Source organism: Glycine soja, chromosome 15 (assembly GCF_004193775.1).
Source record: "Glycine soja cultivar W05 chromosome 15, ASM419377v2, whole genome shotgun sequence".
Lineage (NCBI taxonomy): Eukaryota > Viridiplantae > Streptophyta > Magnoliopsida > Fabales > Fabaceae > Glycine > Glycine soja.
Genome location: NC_041016.1, coordinates 11,898,460 through 11,919,996, shown reverse-complemented (window position 1 = coordinate 11,919,996; position 21,537 = coordinate 11,898,460). Strand labels below are relative to the sequence as shown.

Sequence of the window (21,537 nt, the reverse complement as noted above, 5' to 3'; positions counted from 1 at the left end):
GATAAAATTAATTTTAAATAGTTAAAAACAATTAAAATGCACTAAAATTAATCTAAATCATAAATTATATTTCGTCTTTTCCTAATTATAAGACATAATTGAATAATTTGTGTTTATTAAAAAAGTTAGTTAACTTAATTATTAACATTAAATTTATAATATTTTTTCAAATATATTCTTAACTTTATTAAAAAATTATTTATCTTTTTCAATCCTCATAGGAGAGAGAAAGAGATAATTTATGATATTTTAGTCAAAAAATCATCAATGCACAATAGAGATGAAATGAAATTAAGGGATAAATTTTTTTAATAACTATATAAAACGGAATTAGTACTGTATATTAAAGCGTGTGTGACAAAAAAATTAATTTTGTGTTTATAAAATAGGCCTATTTATTTTGGTAAAGTTGATCGGACTTGCCAACATACGACTTTGGAGTGTCAATGTTGGAAGAGTTTTAGAGTTAATAGACTTTGGAGTTGAGCTTTTCCAAGCAGAGGCTATAACTGTGTTAATTGTGTTGATTAGGACAGTGATTTAAACGTTAAAACTGGAGCCAATTAGTAAAGAAAGGCTTTCTATTTTTCGGAAGATGGGAATAGAAGCCATGGAAAAGAATAAATCTTCGACATTCAGAAAAGCAAAGGTTTCTTGACATTTATTTTTTTATTAAATATTTACCCTAAAAATTAATGCAAGTGCATTTAAAAATCAGAGCAGCATTACAAAAATAAACAATTCTCCAATATATAAGGAATACAAATAAATGTTACTACCATAGTTTCAAATAACTAGTTTTATTTTAGTACATCATATATATTGATACACTTTTATTATTTATTTTCAGTACAACAACATAGATTTTAATCATATATATGACATCTTGCAAATTGCATAGTTCACTAAAAAATCAACTAACCCCCTTTCACTTCTATTTAAACTGCCCCCACCCTAATCTCATGAAGCTATTATAAAATCGAGTTACATACTATATATAAACAACTTAATTTCCAACAGTTTTGTGCACTGATTAGGATTATGGATGAAAACCATAATTTATTTCACCAATGCCAGTACTCCACAAGCAATTCATCACTTGGTCATCACAAAGGTTCCACTGATTATTGGATTGAACACTTCCTCCCATGTCCCAATCAGACCACTGATAATCAATAGCAGAATTCACTGATGAACAATTGGGGTACCATTCTCCACTATCCCCATTTGATGCATTATTCTTGCTTTGATCTGTTCCCATTATATCCACATTCATCTGGCCACATTCAATTCCATTAGGCTCATCCTTAAGGGTTACATTATTACCACTTGGATTCACAAGCACCCCATTTTCAAACATGTTACTAAGTTTCATGATTTCATCATCAGACCAATGATGATATGGTCCCAAGCTGGCTTCAAGGCTGGGGCATGATGCAAATGTGCTACTAATTGTAATGCTCTCCATTTCATAACAAGCATCCATCATGGAAATTTCTTCACCTTCTTCTCTGTTGCAACTAGGCATTGACTCAAAGGAGTTTTGGCTCAAAGCCATGTTCTTTTCTTCTTCTGTGGCTGGCTTGTTTCTTGAACCGCGAACTCTTCTCTTGGATGTGGCAGAGTTTACAGCAGCCATGTCAGTGGGTGGAAGAGACTCATTTAGAGATCTCATGAAGCAATAGATCTTTCTCCTAAGGTGAGAGTTCCAATAGTTCTTTATCTCATTGTCTGTTCGTCCCGGTAAACGTCCAGCTATCACAGACCACCTACAACAACCAAACGTTTTTGTAAGTTCACATGAAAAAAAGAAGAAAAATCACCACTAGAACTCCAAAGTTAAATGGATTTTGAAAATGTGGATCACACCCACATACACACACAAATTAATCGATTAAAATTGGTTATGTGGATTAGGTGTTTCAACCCACCGGCTCAACTCAACTTGACACATCTAACTGCTAATTCAGTGAACACATCTAATTGCTAATTTAGTGAACTATTAGTTAGTCAGAACAGGTTGTCTCCTCCTGAGGTCAACATTATTTCTTTTTAAAAATAAAATATATTATTAACTTAAGTTATTTTAAAAGTCACTTGCTAAAGAAAAAAAATGTTTAATGCTAGAAAAAACAGAGTTAATATGATTAGTATCAATTTATTTTTTTAAGTTTTTAGTATTTTACAAAATACATATATATTATTATTGTTAATACCAATTCCACTAATCATAATATTTATATTCAAATTTAGGCTAGGTTAATAATATACTTTATGTCTTTTAATTAAATTTATCAATTTGAGTTAATGTTAGAAATAAATAGCTTCAACTTTATCTTTTTTATATAGGCTAATATGCTAGCTCACTCCAAAATGAGTTGGGCCAGAGGTTTTAGCCCACAACCAGTAGGTGGGACAATCTGTCCAAACCAGGTTAACTGCTCTCTCTTCATGATTGACAAGCGAATTTGTTTTTATGGTGGACATGTTAAAACAGGATAATCAGAATAGGAATATTTTGAAAATATAATAAAAGTAAAAAATTGGTGTATGAAGAGGAAAAAAGAAAAAAGGTAAGGAATGCAAATAACAATTCCCGTAAACAATACAAACCAAACCTAAATGGATCATGTTTGCCCTTATACCTAACTCAATACAAACCAAACCTAAATGTATCATATTTGCCCTTATACCTAACTCCGTAATGTGGCCTTGCTAACTAAGTTACTCATACAAACCAAACCTAAATGGGCCAAGCTTTCCTGATACCTAACTCTGTCTAGTGACCCTTACTTACATACTTAAGTATGATCATAGAGACAGCCAGCATGTAATTATTTGCAAAATATTCTTTCCAATTAATTTGGGTAAAGTACAAATAACTTCTTTGATACTTAAGCTTTCTTTCTTTTTTCTTTTTTTTTAAAAAAAACGCAAGGTTTATTGTACAGCGCATTAATCATTAAATTTTGGATTAAAAATATGTTTGATTTTGTTAATTTTAACTTTTCTAAAATCAAGAGAAAAACACGTTTCTACGAAATCTACAAAATGTAAACTTGAGTAAAAAACATTTAATAAAATCAGTCCGTCTAAAAATCCATCACTAATTTCTTTCAGTTGTAAGTATAAACCTATGCAAAAGTTTATATTGGGAAAAAGATGTAAAGCAAAAATAACGTGAAAAGTCCATATTCCGATATTTGTAACTATTTATTGTTTTAAATAATTATAATTTTTTTATAAAACTGGAAATAGATATTAAGTATCTTCATTTTTTAAAATATAATCACATATAAATAAAATACTACTTTACTAATATTCTATCTTATTTTGATTAATAAAAATATAAAAAACAAAGTTAAAAATTATTATTAATTTTTCAATTTTTAAATAATAAATAATTTAAAATATACTACAACATTAAAATAGTAATTGTTGTGATAAAGAAAGAGGAAATATATATCTTCTTTTTTTACTGCAAAGGAGGAAATATCTAAGGCAAATAAATGCATACAATTAACCCATTCCTAAGAATTTGGTACAGTAGTTGAAGCTGTATCAGATGCAGTGAATAGGTCCACCTTGGTCGTGTGAGTGTAACTTGGATCTACCTAACACCTGCCTTCTTGGTCGTTTCTAAAACTAGTATATCATATAAAATTAAATTAAACACAACTAAAGTTATAAATAATGTTAAATTATGTTTTAAATTTGATGAAGACCATATTGTTATTGTTATAAAAAAAAGTTAGTCATTCCCAGTCAAAAAAAATAAAGAAGAGAAAAGTTAGTCATGTTGTTGCTTTCATTATATGCTTCACCTTATTTTCGTTATGTTTTCAAAATACTTATTTCTTTTCATGTATATTATAAACCATTTTTTTTAAAAGTGACTTGCATGGTTGATATCTTTCTGAAGCAGTAGTATTATATCTTCTTTCAATATCTTTTATTAATAAATTCAATATTTTTATTTACTTATCAACAAAATTTTCTTATAGTAATTTAGAATTATTGCTTGGCAATGCTATGGAACACTCCCTCTGACCAGGCCATAATTCCTTTGATATTTTTTTTAACTTTTTCTTGAGATACATCATTTCATAATTAATGTCACGCTCCATTAAGGTGAGTGTTCGTTCGCTCACAGAACCCGTATGGTTCGTGAGGAATTGAAGAAGGGTACAGTGAAACCAACATTCCCTCGCAGGTTTAATGTTGGAAAAGTATATCTATCTTTCTCTTTCTGTCTCGTTAGTTTTGTCTTGGAGACGAGAGTGACCTCAAACAATCGTTGTCGTATTCTTTTAGTCAATTGCTAATGTAAGATGAAGCATAATTTGTTCTTTCATGTAGGCCTTATAGTTTGTCCTTATAAAACACTTTATTAACTTAAGGTATAAGAGTATTTATAAATTATTCTTAGTCTTTATTTGTGCGTATAAGAAGCAATTCCCTAGTCCATTCTTTTATCGCCAATGTTTTGATTTTAAGTCGGATGCATTGTTAGGCTGATTGTTTTAACACTTGTACTAATTAACCTTACAATTTTATTTTTAAAAGATGTCTTAATGGGTTTTGTTGAATGTTTTTGTATCCATCGAATTCAATCGGTATGGTCTAATTGTAAGTCAGTTACCATTCAATCTTGGATTCCAATTGTCTCGGTAGGTTAATTACTACGCCTTTCTAGGGAACAATTTTTTTAGAAAAAAAAATCTAGCGTTTGGTTTTCAGAAATTATATAGTACTATAGTAGTATAAACTATAAAGTTATTAAGTAAAGGCATTTGATATGAGCGTGCAAAGCATCACCTATTACCAAGAACAGCATGCAACTTGACAATGATCTCTTCTTCCTCAGGAGTGATGTTACCTCTCTTCACGTCAGCTCTCAAATAGTTGATCCATCTCAGTCGGCAACTCTTCCCACACCTCAACAAACCTTCATTTTTAAAAAAATTCAAACAAATAAACACAAACACAACATGAAATCATTAATTAAATCGCAAGTACAAAATTTTACAATGTGTATATACCTGCATTCTTAGGCAAGGTTTTCCACGAGCCTTCACCATTTTCTTGAATGTAATCGGTCAAGATTTTATCCTCTTCTGCAGTCCATCTTCCTTTCTTCAACCCCACTTTCTCACAGCAAGGAGATCTACCCATTTAGATTTTTTTTTTTTTTTTATGAAACACAAACACTCACAAAGTACTAACTCTCACACACTGAGACATAGATTACTCACTACTACTACTATTGAATGGATGTGGGAAGGGATGCAACACTGTAGTAGTATATAAAGGAAATGGGAACAAGGACATGTGTAGTGAGTTAAAGAGCAGTTCTGGTAATTAATGGTGGATCAGAACCCTTCAGTGAAAAGTTGCACTTTGTAGCAGGTTAAAGTACACTGCTTTTTCCCTTTTTTTCAGAGTTACCATTATAACTAATTACGAGGGTGGCGACCACAAGATAAATATCATTGTGTAGGATATAGTAGTAGTAATGTATGTTCTCTTTGATCCTGCTGTAATGTCGGAGCAATAAATTGGGAATATATGTTTTCACGACCCACATCAAACCTACTTTCAGAAAGGATAAATATATGCGTACATCCAAATATCTATTTTACATCTAGGAATATAATAGAACTAAAAAAGAGAAAATAAATATAAGTATAATAAGGGATATAATTTGATTGAAAGAAAAAGATAAAAAATGAGATATATTAATAAAGTGGTTAAAATTAAAAGGTGGTCAAATATATTATTGTTCTTTCACAAGCATTTGTTGTTTTTCTATCCTTACACGTGAACTAGGACCAAAATGACGATAGGACCAAATGGCTATAAACTGTCCATAGGGCCCAAAAGTCCTTAGGACAATCCAACTTTTAAAAATTAAAATTTAGGAAGTCAATACAAACTTTTCAAGTGAGCTTGGATTGGTAGATAGACCTTAAATATAAATAATTTGAAAATCCTTAGGACAATCCAACTTTTAAAAATTAAAATTTAGGAAGTCAATACAAACTTTTCAAGTGAGCTTGGATTGGTAGATAGACCTTAAATATAAATAATTTGACCTATTTTTTAAATACTTTGGCTCAAACAAAATTAAAAATATGATTAAGGCTGAATTATAGATATTTTCATTGGGATTGAATTGAATATACTCTAACCAAGGTTGTAGATGAAAAAAAACTCTAATCAAAGTTAAGTTAAAAATATTCTTCTTAATTAGAACTCAACCAAGTTGATTTTGACAGTTATAAATATTAAGTGAGACTAGTATATAATGTTTATTTTTATTCTAGAGAGACTAAACGAGTTTGGAAATATGTTCAGAAGCCAAACAAATCACCTAAAATACATAAAAAAGATGTCATAGCTACCTACAACTTCCAACTAATAATTTTTATAGTGTGTTTGGATTAAATTCAATTTTTTTAAAAATCAATTCTAATTCTACATTGAAAAAATAAATAATTATTTCTACTTTTTAAAATTTTTTTACCTATAAAATTATTCTATATGTTGAAGGACTAAAACATTTCCATACTTTTTCTGTTTTTTTTTATTAGAAATGAATAATTTTTATTAAGAAATAGTACAAATTAAGAATATTATAATTAATCTTAACAAATACGTATAGGAACAGAAATTATCAGAAAAATCCAGCATTCAATATTTCTCATCATATCCTCACATAGCAGCCTACCCATCCATACACTCGATTGCTGCACGTACGTACCAGTCATAAAATGTAGTATTTAGATGTTAGCCACCCTTAGTCTGACCTTGAGCTTTTCCAGGTTGGCCAAATTATGGCAAGAAAACAATTAACCAAGCTCCACAAGATATTAATGTTATTTTTAAATTTTGCAATAAATATATGCATGTGTTGAAATTATATAGGAGTTGAAATAAAAAAAGAAAAAAAAGAAAGATTTAATTGAATGATATTTTTTTTCACTATAACATTAATAGAGAATATTTATTGGTTGTGAATGACTAATATTTATTGGGAAGTCAACTAATCACCTACAGTGTCATCTCTCCTTATAATAATATTTTCTAATCTACCTTGACTAAAAACATTACTTAAAAAATTTAAATCTAATTTCACTCGAATCAACAATTGTTATATTTTATATTATATAATGACAAATATAATGAATGAGATATGAATGATATAATGTAAATAATTATTAATATTAATATATGTTTGACACATAATGAAAAGAAAATCACAAAGGGAAATTAAAAAAATAAAAGATTTTTTAAGGTACTTCAAATTAATCTAAAATACAATAATAATATTATGAGTTTCTATAGGTTCTAATCATTTATATTTTCTTTTTTTAAAATCGGTGTGAAATTATAGTTTTCCCAATAAACTTTTTTTTTCTATATATTTTTACAGGAGTATAGTTTTTTAAAATGTTAAACCATCTCCAACATTGATACTTAAATGAGTTGCTTAAAGTTAAGCATCATTGCTTAACGAATTTTTCTATTTGGAGTTGATGACTTGAGAGTGTGTTACTTAAATGAATTATCTATATAAGCATTCATTGCTTAATTGATTATTAAAAACAAATTCAATTCAAAATTTAATATAAGTCAAGTTAAATACTTATTCTAACAACTTTAGTATTTGAGTAAATTTTAATATAAAATTCTTAAATTTATGTAGCATTATATATAAGACCCATAAATTTATGATAAACAATTCATTTAGGCAATTATAGATTGTAAATACTTTATAAAATCTCTAAAAAAATATATGAATGTTTTCCTTTTAGTATGTCCAACACAACTAATGACTGACACATTGTTTGTGTTTTAAAAGAGAAAAAAGAATGTGTATAATGTAAAATTTTTTGCACCATGATTTTATTATAAATTATTATATATGATGAAGTTGTTAAATTTTGAAATAATTATCTTAAAAGTCACAATAAAATTAATTTTTAATTGGTTGGTAGTGCAAAATCTTTTACACTCACAATTTATATATCCACTAAACTCATTTTAAAAAATGATAGTTAACTGCAGTAAAAAAATTATGGTTAGCCTCTTATTTTATTGATATTTTTTTCTTTTCACTTCTGAGTTTTAATCAATATATATCATGATATGATAGATAAAGTTTTTCAAATAAAAAAAAAACTTTAATTTAACATATTTTTGGAAAAATTAAGATAATGCTTTCCATAAGAGTGTGGAATTCAATTAATTATTAGGAGTTATAAATATTTGGAATGAGATATGATATATGTTATTGAAATGAAATAAAAAAGAAAATTACTAAAGGAATATTTAGAACCGTATAAAGTATTATACTAATGTTTTTCATAACATACTTTCTCATTTATAAATATATACATATTGAATTGAACCACGTTAAATTATAAGTATGAGAACATCTGAAAAAAGGAATAAGAATTGTCTCTAGTTGTCGATTATGGAAAATTGAAAAGGGATCCTACACGTACAAGTTGTCAGTTATGGAAATAAATAATAATTGTTGACTTTTCAGCTATCTAAGAACTCTTGAGTTGTCAAATATGGAAATAAATAGGAATTGTCAAGTCGCTATTCTTTATTTTATGGCATAATACCATATGACCTAACCTTCCTAGCATCCCCATTTGCACGTAACGGTAAAGGTTAAAGACATGATAATTTTTTTCGCCCTACGTGTACTCTCTACTCATAAAGGAATTTAATGTAATTTTAATTGACTCATGTATAAGTTATCTAGTTAGTTAGAGTAGTGAATTAATTTGTCAACATCAATATGACCCTTCATTTCGCAAAGCATTTAATAGGTTCACATGTCATATTGACGATAACCAATACATAAGGTGAGAGATATGGCTGTGCTAGCTAACTGGCTCAGAGCTGCTAAAAGATCATTGAGAGTGTACACCGTCTGTTATGGGTACCAACAAGATTTCCCGTGGTCTTGTATAGACATGGTAATTCTTGTTGCAACTTGAGGATCCCTCATGGGTTGGCCTTGGGAAAAAATTTCCCGTGGGAACATGAATAGAAATAAAAAATCCCTTAAAGTTAATTTAAGGACGGGGACGATGATTATGTTTTCCGTCGCCCGGTTCTCATATTCTCGCATATATAAAATTTTATTTATATATTCTTATAATTTATAATATATATAACATAAATATAAGGATTAATATAATATTTTACAAATACAAAATAAAATTATCATATATATAAGTAATATCTCACAAGTCACAAAGACACAAACATTATCCAAACCCTAAAATGCTGCATCAAATATTCCGTTCCTTAACTTCTTTCTTCACCTTTGTTCCTTCTTCATCGTTCGTTTCACAGTTTCACACTTCACTTTTCCGCTTCTTCACCGTTTGTTTCACTATTTCTTCTTCATCGTTCGTTTCATCGTTCATTTCAGCTATGAACTCATGGAAGCCTTCATTGTAAGACTTGTTATATTTTCTAAACACATATTTATATGTTTATGTAGATTTGATGTTGAAGATATTTTATTGTATGAAGACTTGTAATGTTATACTAGTTTTATTATTTTTATTGTGTAATACTATAACATTAATGTGTACTTGAATATTTCTTGAATGTTTTTATGTTTGTGTGATTTTATTACTATTATTATTGATTTGTTTTGATATTTTTAGTCATGTTTTAAACTTAAAATTAAATCTTAAGTTTATTATTGTTGAAAAATTGAGATAAAAAATTATAGTTTTTTAATAATTTTTAATATTTTTTAATGTAAAACTGCGTGAGAGAGAACAAAAAATACCCCACCACGGAGCGGGTGAGTACTCGCACGCCCCGGCACGGGCATCATTCCTAGCCTTGTAGCACTTAATTAGTACCAATATGTAGTAATAGCTGTGCCGAACGTTTTCTTTCCATAACATTTTTCAGCGGCCATATTATTTTTAAGGTAAATATTAACTTGTGCATTAGGGTATTGGTTAAAAAAATGAAGAAAAAATAATTTTATTGAAACGCATAAAATTGTATTGTCTATGACTTTTTTTATATTTTTTTTTATAATTTTCATATTAAATACTTTTTTTAATTTCTTAACTAATGTTTAAAGACACTAATTAATATGACTCTTATTTTAATTAATGTCATTCTGTTGTAGTAGTTGCCGTTAGGAATGCATGTTTTCTTTGGCCAAAGTAAAAGGTGGTAGTGAATGAATACATGATTTTAAATTGGTAAATGATAATGAGTACTCTTAAATATTGGTTAAGAAATTCAAAGATTTTTTTTTTAATTAGCATACACAAAATTGTATTTTTTTTACATTCTTCTATAATTTTTAACCTACAATAAATATTTGTTCTTTTCAATTTTTTAACCAATGTTTTAAAAGCACCTACCCAGAACCTTTTTAATTAAGGAGAAACACGTCCAGGCAAGTGCGTGGAACAAGAGGGATATAGCCAGCAATATGGGGAGCCATTGGAATATGCATGGGTGCCTCCCAATTTTTCTATTTGATTCGTTCCTTAAGTTTGAATTTTGTGGCTTGAAATGTACGATAAGACATAAATCTTGAATAATTTTTGGCTTTCCAATCAAGTTGGTTATTAACTAACAATGTATACAAAAATCATGCAAGCAATTGATGTTGAGAAATATGGACACAAGAAGCTGTTGGGTGCAATTGAGTTGTTTTGCCGCTGACGGATGGACCAAAAGGATACAGTGACATAAATATGTAATGTCGATTAATATTTTAGGCCTTGTCCATAGAAAGTTAAAAAAGTTGTCGGTTGAGGTTATTTCAGTTCTAGTTCCTGTTTAGCATAAAAAAAGTCCCACAAAAATCACAAGAAGTATTTTGATATTTTATCATGTGATTAACACAAAGTACTTATCAAGTTTAAAGGAATCAAATTTAATACTACTTGCATCAACTACCTGTTAATAATTAATTTGGTAGACTATGAATACATAACCAATTAAAGAGATAATGAGGTTAAAAAAAAGGTGTCTCTAAAATTAAATGTTTACAAGTCAGATTTGTCATTACTCTTGCTTAGTATTTTCACGTTGTTGTTTTTCTTTTAGGTTTCTGAATTTGTTATCAATAAATATGCGAATTTTTTAAAGCTTTACCTCCACTTAATCTTCTCAGGAGTTATTTTTTTAGAAACTAATTAAGGAGTAATTGAGTTCTATTCGAAGACATTACTTACCTTGGATTTTCAATAGATAATAAAATGCAATCCTTGATAAGCAACAACCCTGGTCTAATTATGTTTGAAGACAAAAAACTACTAAAAACGAAATAGAGCATCTTATAGGGCTTTGCGCTTCGCAGCCTTCTCAAATTTCAACAATTTCTTCAACTTTCATTTGTTTTATACACCCTCCATTTGGTCCAGATTTTTGTTCGGATAATAAAGCCTCTCTTAAGATAACAACCACCAAATGATAACTAACCAAACCCTTAGCTATGCTGCATAATAATAATGGGCATTTGGTCTAGTGGTATGATTCTCGCTTTGGGTGCGAGAGGTCCCGAGTTCGATTCTCGGAATGCCCCACTTATGCATGCACCCCCAGTATGGGGTATAAATTATGTTATTTTTTTTCTTGTCTTTTATAACTAACAGATTTATTGTACAATTAAAAATTATGTTTTAATATTTTTATAACAAATTTTAATTATTTAAAATTTTTGTTTAATTATTTTTTGTAACTAACAAATTTAAATTATTTTTATTTATGATTTCAATATTTTTCATAAGTAATAAATTCAACATCTTTTAAATATTTGTTTCAACTGTTTTTAAAAGTTAAACAAATATAATATAAAAATATTGAAAATTAATTGTTTCACCAATCTAATCTTAATTTTAACAATCTAATGTAATCTAATCTTAGTATTAACTAATATATTTTTTTTATAAATAAAATCAATACTTAAAATATAAATCAGAAAAAATTATAAAATTTCACTAACACTACAAAACAATATTGCATTGCGAAACAATTTAAATAATAATTGATAAATATATATTTACAATATAAACACAAAGTTTTAAAAAAAATTTAAAAGAAAAAAATTGAAAAAAAAAATTATTCAACAAAAAAAAAATCATACGAATCTGTATGGGTCATACGGATTGACAATCCATATAGGATTTTTCCAAAAAAATGTCATTTTTGTTTGCGACATTGCTTCAAACAAAGCATCAAACCAATATCAACAACATCTAGTACCCACGAAGGAAGAAGAAGCACCAACGGAGTGAAACGACACAAGGAAGAGGAAGAAGAAGAACCACAACAGCGTGGAGGAAGAAGAAGGAAAGAAAAAGAACCACAGTCGCGCGGGAATGGAGGAAGAAGAAGAACCGCAACCAAAACGTGCGTGAAGGAGAACGATGAAGAAGAAGAATGAAAGAGACCACCATGAGGAGGAAGAAGCACGACATGAAGGAAGAAGAAGCATTGCGGAGGAATCGCACGGACATACACTATAGTTGTATTTATATTAATAGGGTGAAGGACATTTTAGTCCTTTCACCTAGGAAGCTGGGTGTCCTAGCAAAATTGTTGTTCCCAAAGTAACACCCATAGACCAATGAGACACAGGAGGCCCAAATAGACGGACCAGGACTCCTACTGAGTGGCCCAACATTACACTTTATGACCATTTGTATGCCCATACAACTATTAACACTCTCATGCATAAAGGAAATATTTATCTGTTATACACAGACAGTATTTGCCTATTTGGTAGAATCTTAAGTAACACATTGAAAAGAGAATAAAACATCATCGGTAAATGTTTTAAGCAGAAATGCGGTGAAAATAGTTCTTGTTGGTAAGGTTTTATTATACAGTTGACGTCACGATTATGGTGGGTTTTTTTTTTATATTATAAGAAATTGTAGATAAATATGATCGATACGACCATAATTTCAGTTGTATCGCAGTCATAAACATTCTAAAAACCTTAATGCGCGCGTTCGTAGTAGCTCCTCACTGCTACATTTTCTTTCTTTATTATTATTATTATTATTTAATTTCTTTAATTTTTCTATTAAGTTATGTTTATTTAAGAAAGCTTAGAGTTATTAGACTAAGACAAATACTAATGAGTGTCTTTAGATTATTAATTAAGGAATTAAAAGAAGAAATTTGTTTATTGAAATGCACAACTGACCTTTTTTTATATATATTCATAATAAATACTTTTTTCTTTTAATTTTTCATTTAATGCCTTAAGAATACTAATTAACAAGAACCTTACACTAACAGATTATTTGTCTAAAAGAAATAAAAGATTTAGAAGTTTACTTACAATTTTACTCTCCTACGCTTGTAAATGCACGATTTTGATCCGAGTTTGGTTTTGAATCGTAGCTCTGTAAAAGCTACTATAACTTGTAACACTGATTGAAGCTATTCAAACCAAGTCATCAAAATAGGACGGCTTGTGCAGATGTCAAAGAATTAGGTGAAAGTGCGTAACTAGTTAAACTAAAACTGGGGTAGTTCTTTGTTTAATATATGCCCATATACTACAAAATTTATTTATCTGTAATGTGTTCCACACATCTATAACTTATATATACGACCAAGGGAAAAGCTAGTATAATACAACTCCATAACCTAAAATATTTTCCCTTCTATAAGCAGCTACATATGAACATATCAGTAAATAAGTACACATGAAACTGATGAGCATGCATAAATAATTATTATCAACGTAATATCATGTAAAATTCAGAGGCAATAGAGCGCGTCCCATCATGACAATAGCAAGTCCCATTACAACATGGCTAGTAGCCTTTGGGGCTTTGCTTTCTTCTCTCTGAATGTGCTCAGCCACATTGAAGTTTCCTGCATGCATCCTCCCCATTTATCAATAGATTACAAGAATAAAATAAAAATTTTAATATTTTTTTTCTTCATAAAAAAGAGCTAAATAACCTATTTAGTTCTATATCTTTTTTTCCCAGTTTAATTCTTTATCTTTTAAAAAGTTTAATTTGATTGTATATATTTTTTTTTCAGTTTAGTCTTTCATCTTTTTTAAAAAAATATTTAGTCATTTATCTTTTTTTGGTTCAGTTTGATCCTTTATTTTATTTTTTTTTTCAGTTTGGTCCTTCAATCTATTTAAAATTAACTATGTTAATAGTTTAAAAATCATTTTTTTATTTGGTTTTCTTCCCTTCCCCTCCACCTTATTTTTAACAAAAAAAGTTCATTCTTAAATGATTAACGACATTAATCTTAAATGGATTGAAAGATTAAACTGAAAAAAAAGATAAATGATCAAAATAAATATTTTAAAAGATAAAGAATTAAACTGAACAAAAAAATAAGATAAAAGATTAAATTGAACTTTTTAAAATATAAAAAATCAAACTAAACCATAAAAATAAGATAAAGGATAAAATAAATAATTTGACCTATAAAAATTATAAATTTTGATTTTAATTCTTTTAAATAAAATTGTTGATTTTGAGTCTAAAAATTTATTATTTTGAAAATGACTTTTTATCATTAGATGTCATAGTCATAGATCATTGTGACATAATATATAATATATTTAGATGCATGTGATGTTATAACGAAATGGTAATATGAACTATTTTCAAAACTTTCAAAAAAATATAAGAGTAAATAACTAATCTCAATGATTGATGAAGAAATTAGGTGTTCATATTTTAACATACATATCCCTGACTTATCATAAGCATATACATAAAATTGTCAATTTTTTTCAATAATTAAAAATACTCCTTTTATTCTATAAAGTAAAAATAATTATTTAGAGATCGTATTAATATGAAGTAATTACACATAAAAATAATGATTAATTTTCATTAAATATGGTGAATGCACGGAAGGTGAACATTTTTCTTTTAATAAAATTTATCATATCTAATATCTAATGTTAGATTTCAAATCTTAAATCATTTGATTAAGTGTATTACTCTATAAATTACTCTATAAAGTAAACTGTACGTGCAATTCAAAAGGAGTTTGATCCCAAAAAATTTACATGCCGATACTAGCTTGCATGAACATACAAACATATTAAGCCTAAAATAAAGTTGTTTTAGTCTTCAATTAATTATAGTATGCAATAAAACCACGAACGATACCTCTTTGACGGCCATAGCCACATCCAGCTTCAATTGTTTCTCTGATGTCTTGTATGGTTGCCCTGTTGTAAAATATGAAGTTGCTGAAAACGTTGTCCAGGCAATTGAGGACCAAGTTTGTCTCTGACAAACATGGTCCTTGGCAGAATGTATCAGTTTTCTCTACAGGCACATTCAGGTTTCCATTCTCGTTCAATCTACACGTCTCTTCGCAGCTGCGATAAATCTGAAACCCCACCAAAATAAACAAACTCTGAGAAATATTTTAACCTATGTTGCACACATATATAAATATACAAGATTATACATATATGACAAAGTTATATAAAGGTAAAAACACATAACACAGCATGAATAATGGAGTAGAATATCTGTTTTTTTCTTAAAGAAATAATAGAAGAAATTAACCAACTCAAATCGGTAAGTTGCTGTCACTAATCACTATACCCAACTTACTGTCACTGCGTCTGCTACGAGAGGATGATGAATTAGTCTCATTGAATAAACAGACAGAAATGAGAAATATAAAGAAAATGAAAAAGTTCTTAATCTTACCAGAAACTGTTATTTTTTGGGAAGATAAAAAATAGACTAATTCGCACCATATCCTGTCGCTGTTGTACTCGAAAAACAGTTTTAGTAAATCATCCTCTGTTTATACTTAGCCTTACTGAACGTGTTAAATTCGAAGTTTTAAGAATAAATTACTTTAATTTATTCTTTATAGCTTTGAATTTTTCCAATTTATTCATCTATACTTCTTTTCTGTATTACTGTATAAAGTCCCCCATGTTTATTTTTTCTTTCAAATTCAACAGGGCACTAGGCCCAACTTCCCCAAGTTTAAGTTAACGTGAAAAGTGTTAAACTCTCAATTTAGCTATTATTTTAAGCTTATTAGCTACAACTTTAATGATGATTATAACATTTTTTTACTTTAGCCCAAATTTAAGGGGATTAGCAATACAAAATAAAGATGTAAGGTAATAAATTGGAAACAAAAGTTGGCAACCTGTAAAATTTATATATATGAGAAAGAGAAATTATTAGATAGTTTTGTATAATTGCATGTCAATTATCTCTGTATGATATAAATTTAATTTTTTTAATTTACAATAAATAATTAATAATATAAAATTAAGTGTCATGAGAAGATTAATTAGAACTAAATTCTCACGGACTTTAGAAGTGTTAGTAATATATTTTTATTCTCTTAACATTTTTTGTATTGGTTAAAATTTATTAAATATTACAAAATTAAGAATGGAGCTCTTTGATTAAGAAATGAAACCAATAAATTTTATAATTTTCAATAAATTTTAGTCATACAACAAACAAAGAGAATGTTCCAAAAGATTCTATCACTTCTATTTCTTGCATAACATCAGTCAAATACGAGAAAAGAAAGTGTTCCAAAAGAGTGTTTTACTAGTATCTTTTGCATAGATATTGTTTTAAGAAAAATGATTTTTTTTACCTTTTCAAAAAAAGTGATAGATGTAATAAAAAGAAGAGGAAAAATAGTAAGGAAAAAAATGAGTATATAAATGGAAGTTTAAAAACAAAATATTTGAGCAGTAAAAGAAAATTCATATTTTTGTCTTAATTACTCTCTGGGCTTGCATTCACTTAAACACTTGAAACCTCCTTGAAAAGCAGTAAACATAAAAATCAGTTTGGGCACTCACATTCTTATCATTGAAACAGAGCAAGGCTTTGGAGACAATTTGAGCAGGGTCACCACTACCAACCCCACCACCACCGGCTCCAAAACCACCACCACCGGCTCCAAATCCACCACCACCACCAACAACTCCGGCCCCAGCACCACCAAAACCACCTCCCACACCACCGTACCCACCACCACCTGTCTGTGCCTCGGACTCATCCTCATCAGCATTTCCTATCAAATTTTATAGCATAATAGGAGACACTCAAAAAATAAAAAAAAAATAAAATAAAGTTTAATCTATTCTGGTTAATAATAACATACCAAAGTTTTTCCCAAATACACAAACGTAAAGGATAGCAAAGGTTAAAATCCAACGCCTGACACTCACTTGGAAGAATGCCATTATTCTCCAAGCTTAATTATCTAAATTTTTCACATTAAAAAAAAGTTGAATTGGAGCACGTTATATAGCAAAGCAAGTATGCAACGTTACCCTTTTTTGCGCTATGCTACAAGAAATAGTTAATTAGTTGCTAAATTCCAATTCCAAACGAACATTACCAACCACTACCATTCACTTTTTTCTTTATTAGTGAGGGTGTGCATGAACATTCCTTTTTCTTGCATGTGTTTTTCTAATCAGAATTAACCTCCAACGAGATAAACGGCTCAGCATAATTAAGTGAAATGAATGAGGCACACATTAATGGGTGTAAATGTTGGGTGAATTTCATTAGAAGGGGAAATTAGTCAAAAGGTTTGCTGCTAGTCACGATTAAAATTTATGGAAGACAAGACTAGAAAAATAAGGACAGGGCAGCAGTTGAAGTGCAAGCCACCAACTTCAATTTTCTCTGTTTTTACTCACATAAAATCAAACCTAAAATTGTTTGTGTAGTAATATTTTCCTTATAAACTTGGGTAACATTTGTTGCGGTGGAAAAGCAAATGCCACCTGCTTCTTTATTAACCACAAGTTTTTGTCTTCGGTTTCATAATTTTGCAATTTGCTTCTCTTTTATATATATATATATATTGCAATTTTCTTCTAAAACAACGAATCGGCGTTACACAAAATTGTGTCCAAATTGTTTGTTAGCTTAGAGAGGTAGACCCATTTTGTGTCAAATTAAAGAATAGGATTAAGAGGTGCATATATTCTTAATCTGTTTCCATTTTAAATATATTTTATTGTTATTATAATATTTTTTATTAATAATATTAGTTTATTATTATTTATTTTTATTTTTATAATAATATTTATTATGATAATAATATTATAGAAAACGTGATAAAGAGATTGGTGAGTGGTAATGGCATGCCCAAAACACAAACGGACAGAGAATGCCAATTTTTGTTCATTTTATCACCGGTCTTCTCATATTAGAGTGGATAATTTTAATCATGGGTCCCACCAGATTTTTTTTGAAAATTTTCGGTGCGCATTCAAACCGTGCACATTTCACAAACTCCTTGCAAATCGTCGCTCCTCCTTGCCCCTTCTCTCCTCTTCAGTGGAGCCAAACCGCCCCTAAGTCTTGAAAAAAAAGTGAATTAAGGAGTATTGTTTTTAATTATTTAGGTTTACAGTTGAAGCTAATCTAAGAACGCTAGCTACTTTGTAACCGATTGGTAGATTATATGATAAAAAAAGGTTTGTTACTTAGAAAGGTAGACATTTGTCCATAGAATGTCAAATTGTAATCTTGAATTTTGTGTTGCCTAAGTTGTCATGTGCAGTTTTCCATCTTTCTTCAAAATGACAATTCAAAATGGCAAAAAAAGTCTTAAATATCAAAAGTAAGGTTATCAAACTCTCGAGTTAACTCTCTAATTATTATGAGTTTACGAGTTTATTTAACCTCTGCGACTCATGTGTAAACTCTTTTTTAGTAAATTTTATAAACTCTAAGTAAATTCAGTAGACTCTCAAGTTTATCACCGAGTCAACGAGTCAGCAAGTTAAAAAAATCAGACCAAAATGTAAGTCATTTTAAGTTATTTTCTGTCTGTGTGGTGTTTAATATACCTTCATTTAGTGTGTTATTTCCGAATAAAAAAATTTCTCACATTTAATAAAATCAAATCCTTATTTTCTAATAACATCAAACCCTCAATGACAATGATCTATCACTACTATAACATCCGCAAGTTATTATCTAATAGTGATGCATTATTAGACTTGATTATTTAAGTATTGTGAAATTTATGATTTACTATTTTGTTTTACTATATTGTTGAAATGTTTAATCGATATGTTACTTAATATATATTTTGTTATTATTTTTATATGAAGTTGACTCTTACGAGTGTATGAGTTGAGTTTACTAGTTGAGTCTATCGAACTCTCACGAATTTATATAAATTCTCGAGTTTAATAATCTTGACTATTCAAAAATCATTTATGTGGGGCAGATTGTGAAGATAAAGAAAAAAGATAGCTTGAGTTAATTAGTCAAGACATAAAGTCTGCTAATCAAAAGCATGCAAGTGGTATCTTGTTGTAAAAAATTTCCAGTGGTTTAATTTTAGGCTTCTAGGAAAATGGATCCAAAGTGAAGGCTTCTTGTTAAAAAAGGAGCTGTTTGGTTTAATATCATAGAATACAGATACGGAGAATTAGGCTTTGTGATGGACAATAATAGGTGGAATCCTTAAATTTCCTCTACATAGTGGAGGGACCTATGTAGTATCAAATATGGGAGAAACATAAACCCAAACTGGTTTTAAAAAAGGAATGGCTAGGAGAGAATGTGAAACTTTGGCATGATATTTCGATGGGTCCAGAAAGTTTAAAAGACTTAATTTCTTTCTTAGGTTGTACCAATTATTGGAAGATAAACATGCTGGTGTAGCCCACATAGTGTAGATTGGTGTCATAATGATTGGAGTATGAAACAGATATGGAGGAAGAGATTCCTTGTATAGGAGGACGATTTTATTTGTTGATTTGATGAACTTATTGGCTTTAGTCTCTGTTTGCTTTGCAATGAAAAATCTGATGATTGATCGGTACGGAAAGTGGATGACTCACATGCTTAGGTCCTTATTCAATAAACATTCCCGTAAAAGCTTGTTGAAAAAGAAAAGTAACATCAAACAAACTTTTCTTATAAGTTAAAATCAACTTATGCACCTTAATTTTTTAGAAAGTTAGATGAGAGTATAAAAGATGAAGTACATAACTGGATTTTAACTTATGAAAGAAGTTTAATTCATTTTATCCTCTTTTTCTTCTTCTTATATAAATGTGTATAGAAAACATTATCAAAGAACGCCTTACTACATATACTTCAGCTCATCTTTCTCTGCAAATTCAAGCTAGTTTTCATGTTTCTATTAGCCCCCTTAATGAGTTTTTTCAGAATTTCTGGAAGTGTTTTGCTGCATATTAAGTTGCTAGCCTTTTCATGGCAATTTTATACTGATAGATTGCCTCCAAGGGTGAACTTGTTTAATAAGAAGGTCATATCAGATTTGCTAGAGGCCAGTGTGGACTATGCAGTAACCATATATCAAGAGGTTTCAGAGTTCAGACCACCTTTTTATTTCACCTGCTTGTTGTTTTACAAGGATTGATCTTGTTAATTGCTATGCTTGGGTTGGATACTTGGATTCTTTGTTGTTTTCTATTAGGTAGCTGAGAGAATCATATCCAAAACTGAGGTCTGGTCAGAGAAAAGAAGATTAAATACAATTTGCAGCCCATCTGGCATTATTTCAATGTCTTGATTTTGTGGCTAGCTTGCAATAATATTTATTTAATAATGAGAGATTTAATTTATTGTTTATTACGGACCTCATAAAATTCCAATCTTAGTATTGTTTTCTAGCTTGAAGTAGGTGAACTTAGTCTTGTGTTTTCAAATTCGAGTAATAATATTTACAGAATGAATCAGAATTGGCTTTAATTGCATCAGGGTTAGAGTATTTCTTGGTCTCTTACTTTGATTATGTTAGACTTAAAGTACTCCTTATGCTTTTATTTATTAATATTTTCTGTAAAGGGTTAAAATTGTAATAAAAGATAATAAAAAATTATTGAAATCTTAAATAATTTTTTAATCAACATTTATTATTCTTATCTCTTCAATGACATTCTCCACTTTAAAGTAAGTCAAATATTCTTTTTGACACTTTTTTTTTATTTGTGGGCAGGATTTAGTTTTATTTTTAAACTTTAAATTTTCGTAGCTCTTCTACAAATAAACATGCAATAATGATGCATGAACATCCAAATAGTATACACACTTATTAATTTGATGTTTTTTTTTTCTTATATGCCTCTCTTCTTTTCATTTCATATTACTTTACACTTTTTTCTCTTTTATTTTGTTATCTATCTAACTATAGATATTGGCACATAGGTGCCCACAAATCATTTTTTATTAAGGTATAATGAAAGTAAATAACTTTTAGAGTATTATACTCATACTTTCTTAGTTTTTTTCGAATTACACATAATATCCTTCTTCTTTTTTATTTTTATACTAACTTTCTTTTATTATTTGAAAAACATTATATCATGTATCCTACAAGGGAGATTGTTGTAAACCTTAAAAAAAAAAGTATTATGTCCCATTGAAAAAATCTCAAAAGTGCTATGCTTTGAGATTAATTTGATCCTCACGTCCCATCTCCCATTGTTGTTACTTGTTAGGCCCGTCCAACAGATAGAATAGAAGAAAC

The 21,537-nt window shown here is 29.0% G+C and overlaps 2 protein-coding genes and 1 non-coding gene across 3 annotated transcripts; 1 reads left to right on the top strand and 2 right to left on the bottom strand.

Moving 5' to 3' along the window:
* Window positions 1-790: 790 nt before the first annotated feature.
* On the bottom strand, window positions 791-5,252 carry LOC114387769 (transcription repressor MYB6-like). Its single transcript, XM_028347968.1, has 3 exons — window positions 5,043-5,252; window positions 4,819-4,948; window positions 791-1,769 (listed from the first exon to the last, which is right to left on the bottom strand). The coding sequence occupies exons 1-3, from the start codon at window positions 5,173-5,175 to the stop codon at window positions 1,040-1,042; spliced, it is 993 nt and encodes a 330-aa protein (XP_028203769.1). The 5' UTR covers window positions 5,176-5,252; the 3' UTR covers window positions 791-1,039.
* Window positions 5,253-11,521: 6,269 nt separating this feature from the next.
* TRNAP-UGG lies at window positions 11,522-11,593 on the top strand. Its single transcript has one exon. It is a non-coding gene; the product is annotated as a tRNA-Pro (tRNA).
* A 1,941-nt stretch (window positions 11,594-13,534) lies between these two features.
* On the bottom strand, window positions 13,535-17,311 carry LOC114387122. The gene is made up of 4 exons (XM_028347253.1): window positions 17,170-17,311; window positions 16,865-17,079; window positions 15,177-15,402; window positions 13,535-13,902 (listed from the first exon to the last, which is right to left on the bottom strand). Exons 1-4 carry the CDS (start codon window positions 17,249-17,251, stop codon window positions 13,775-13,777), a joined length of 651 nt encoding a protein of 216 aa, XP_028203054.1. The 5' UTR covers window positions 17,252-17,311; the 3' UTR covers window positions 13,535-13,774.
* Between the last annotated feature and the right edge of the window lie 4,226 nt (window positions 17,312-21,537).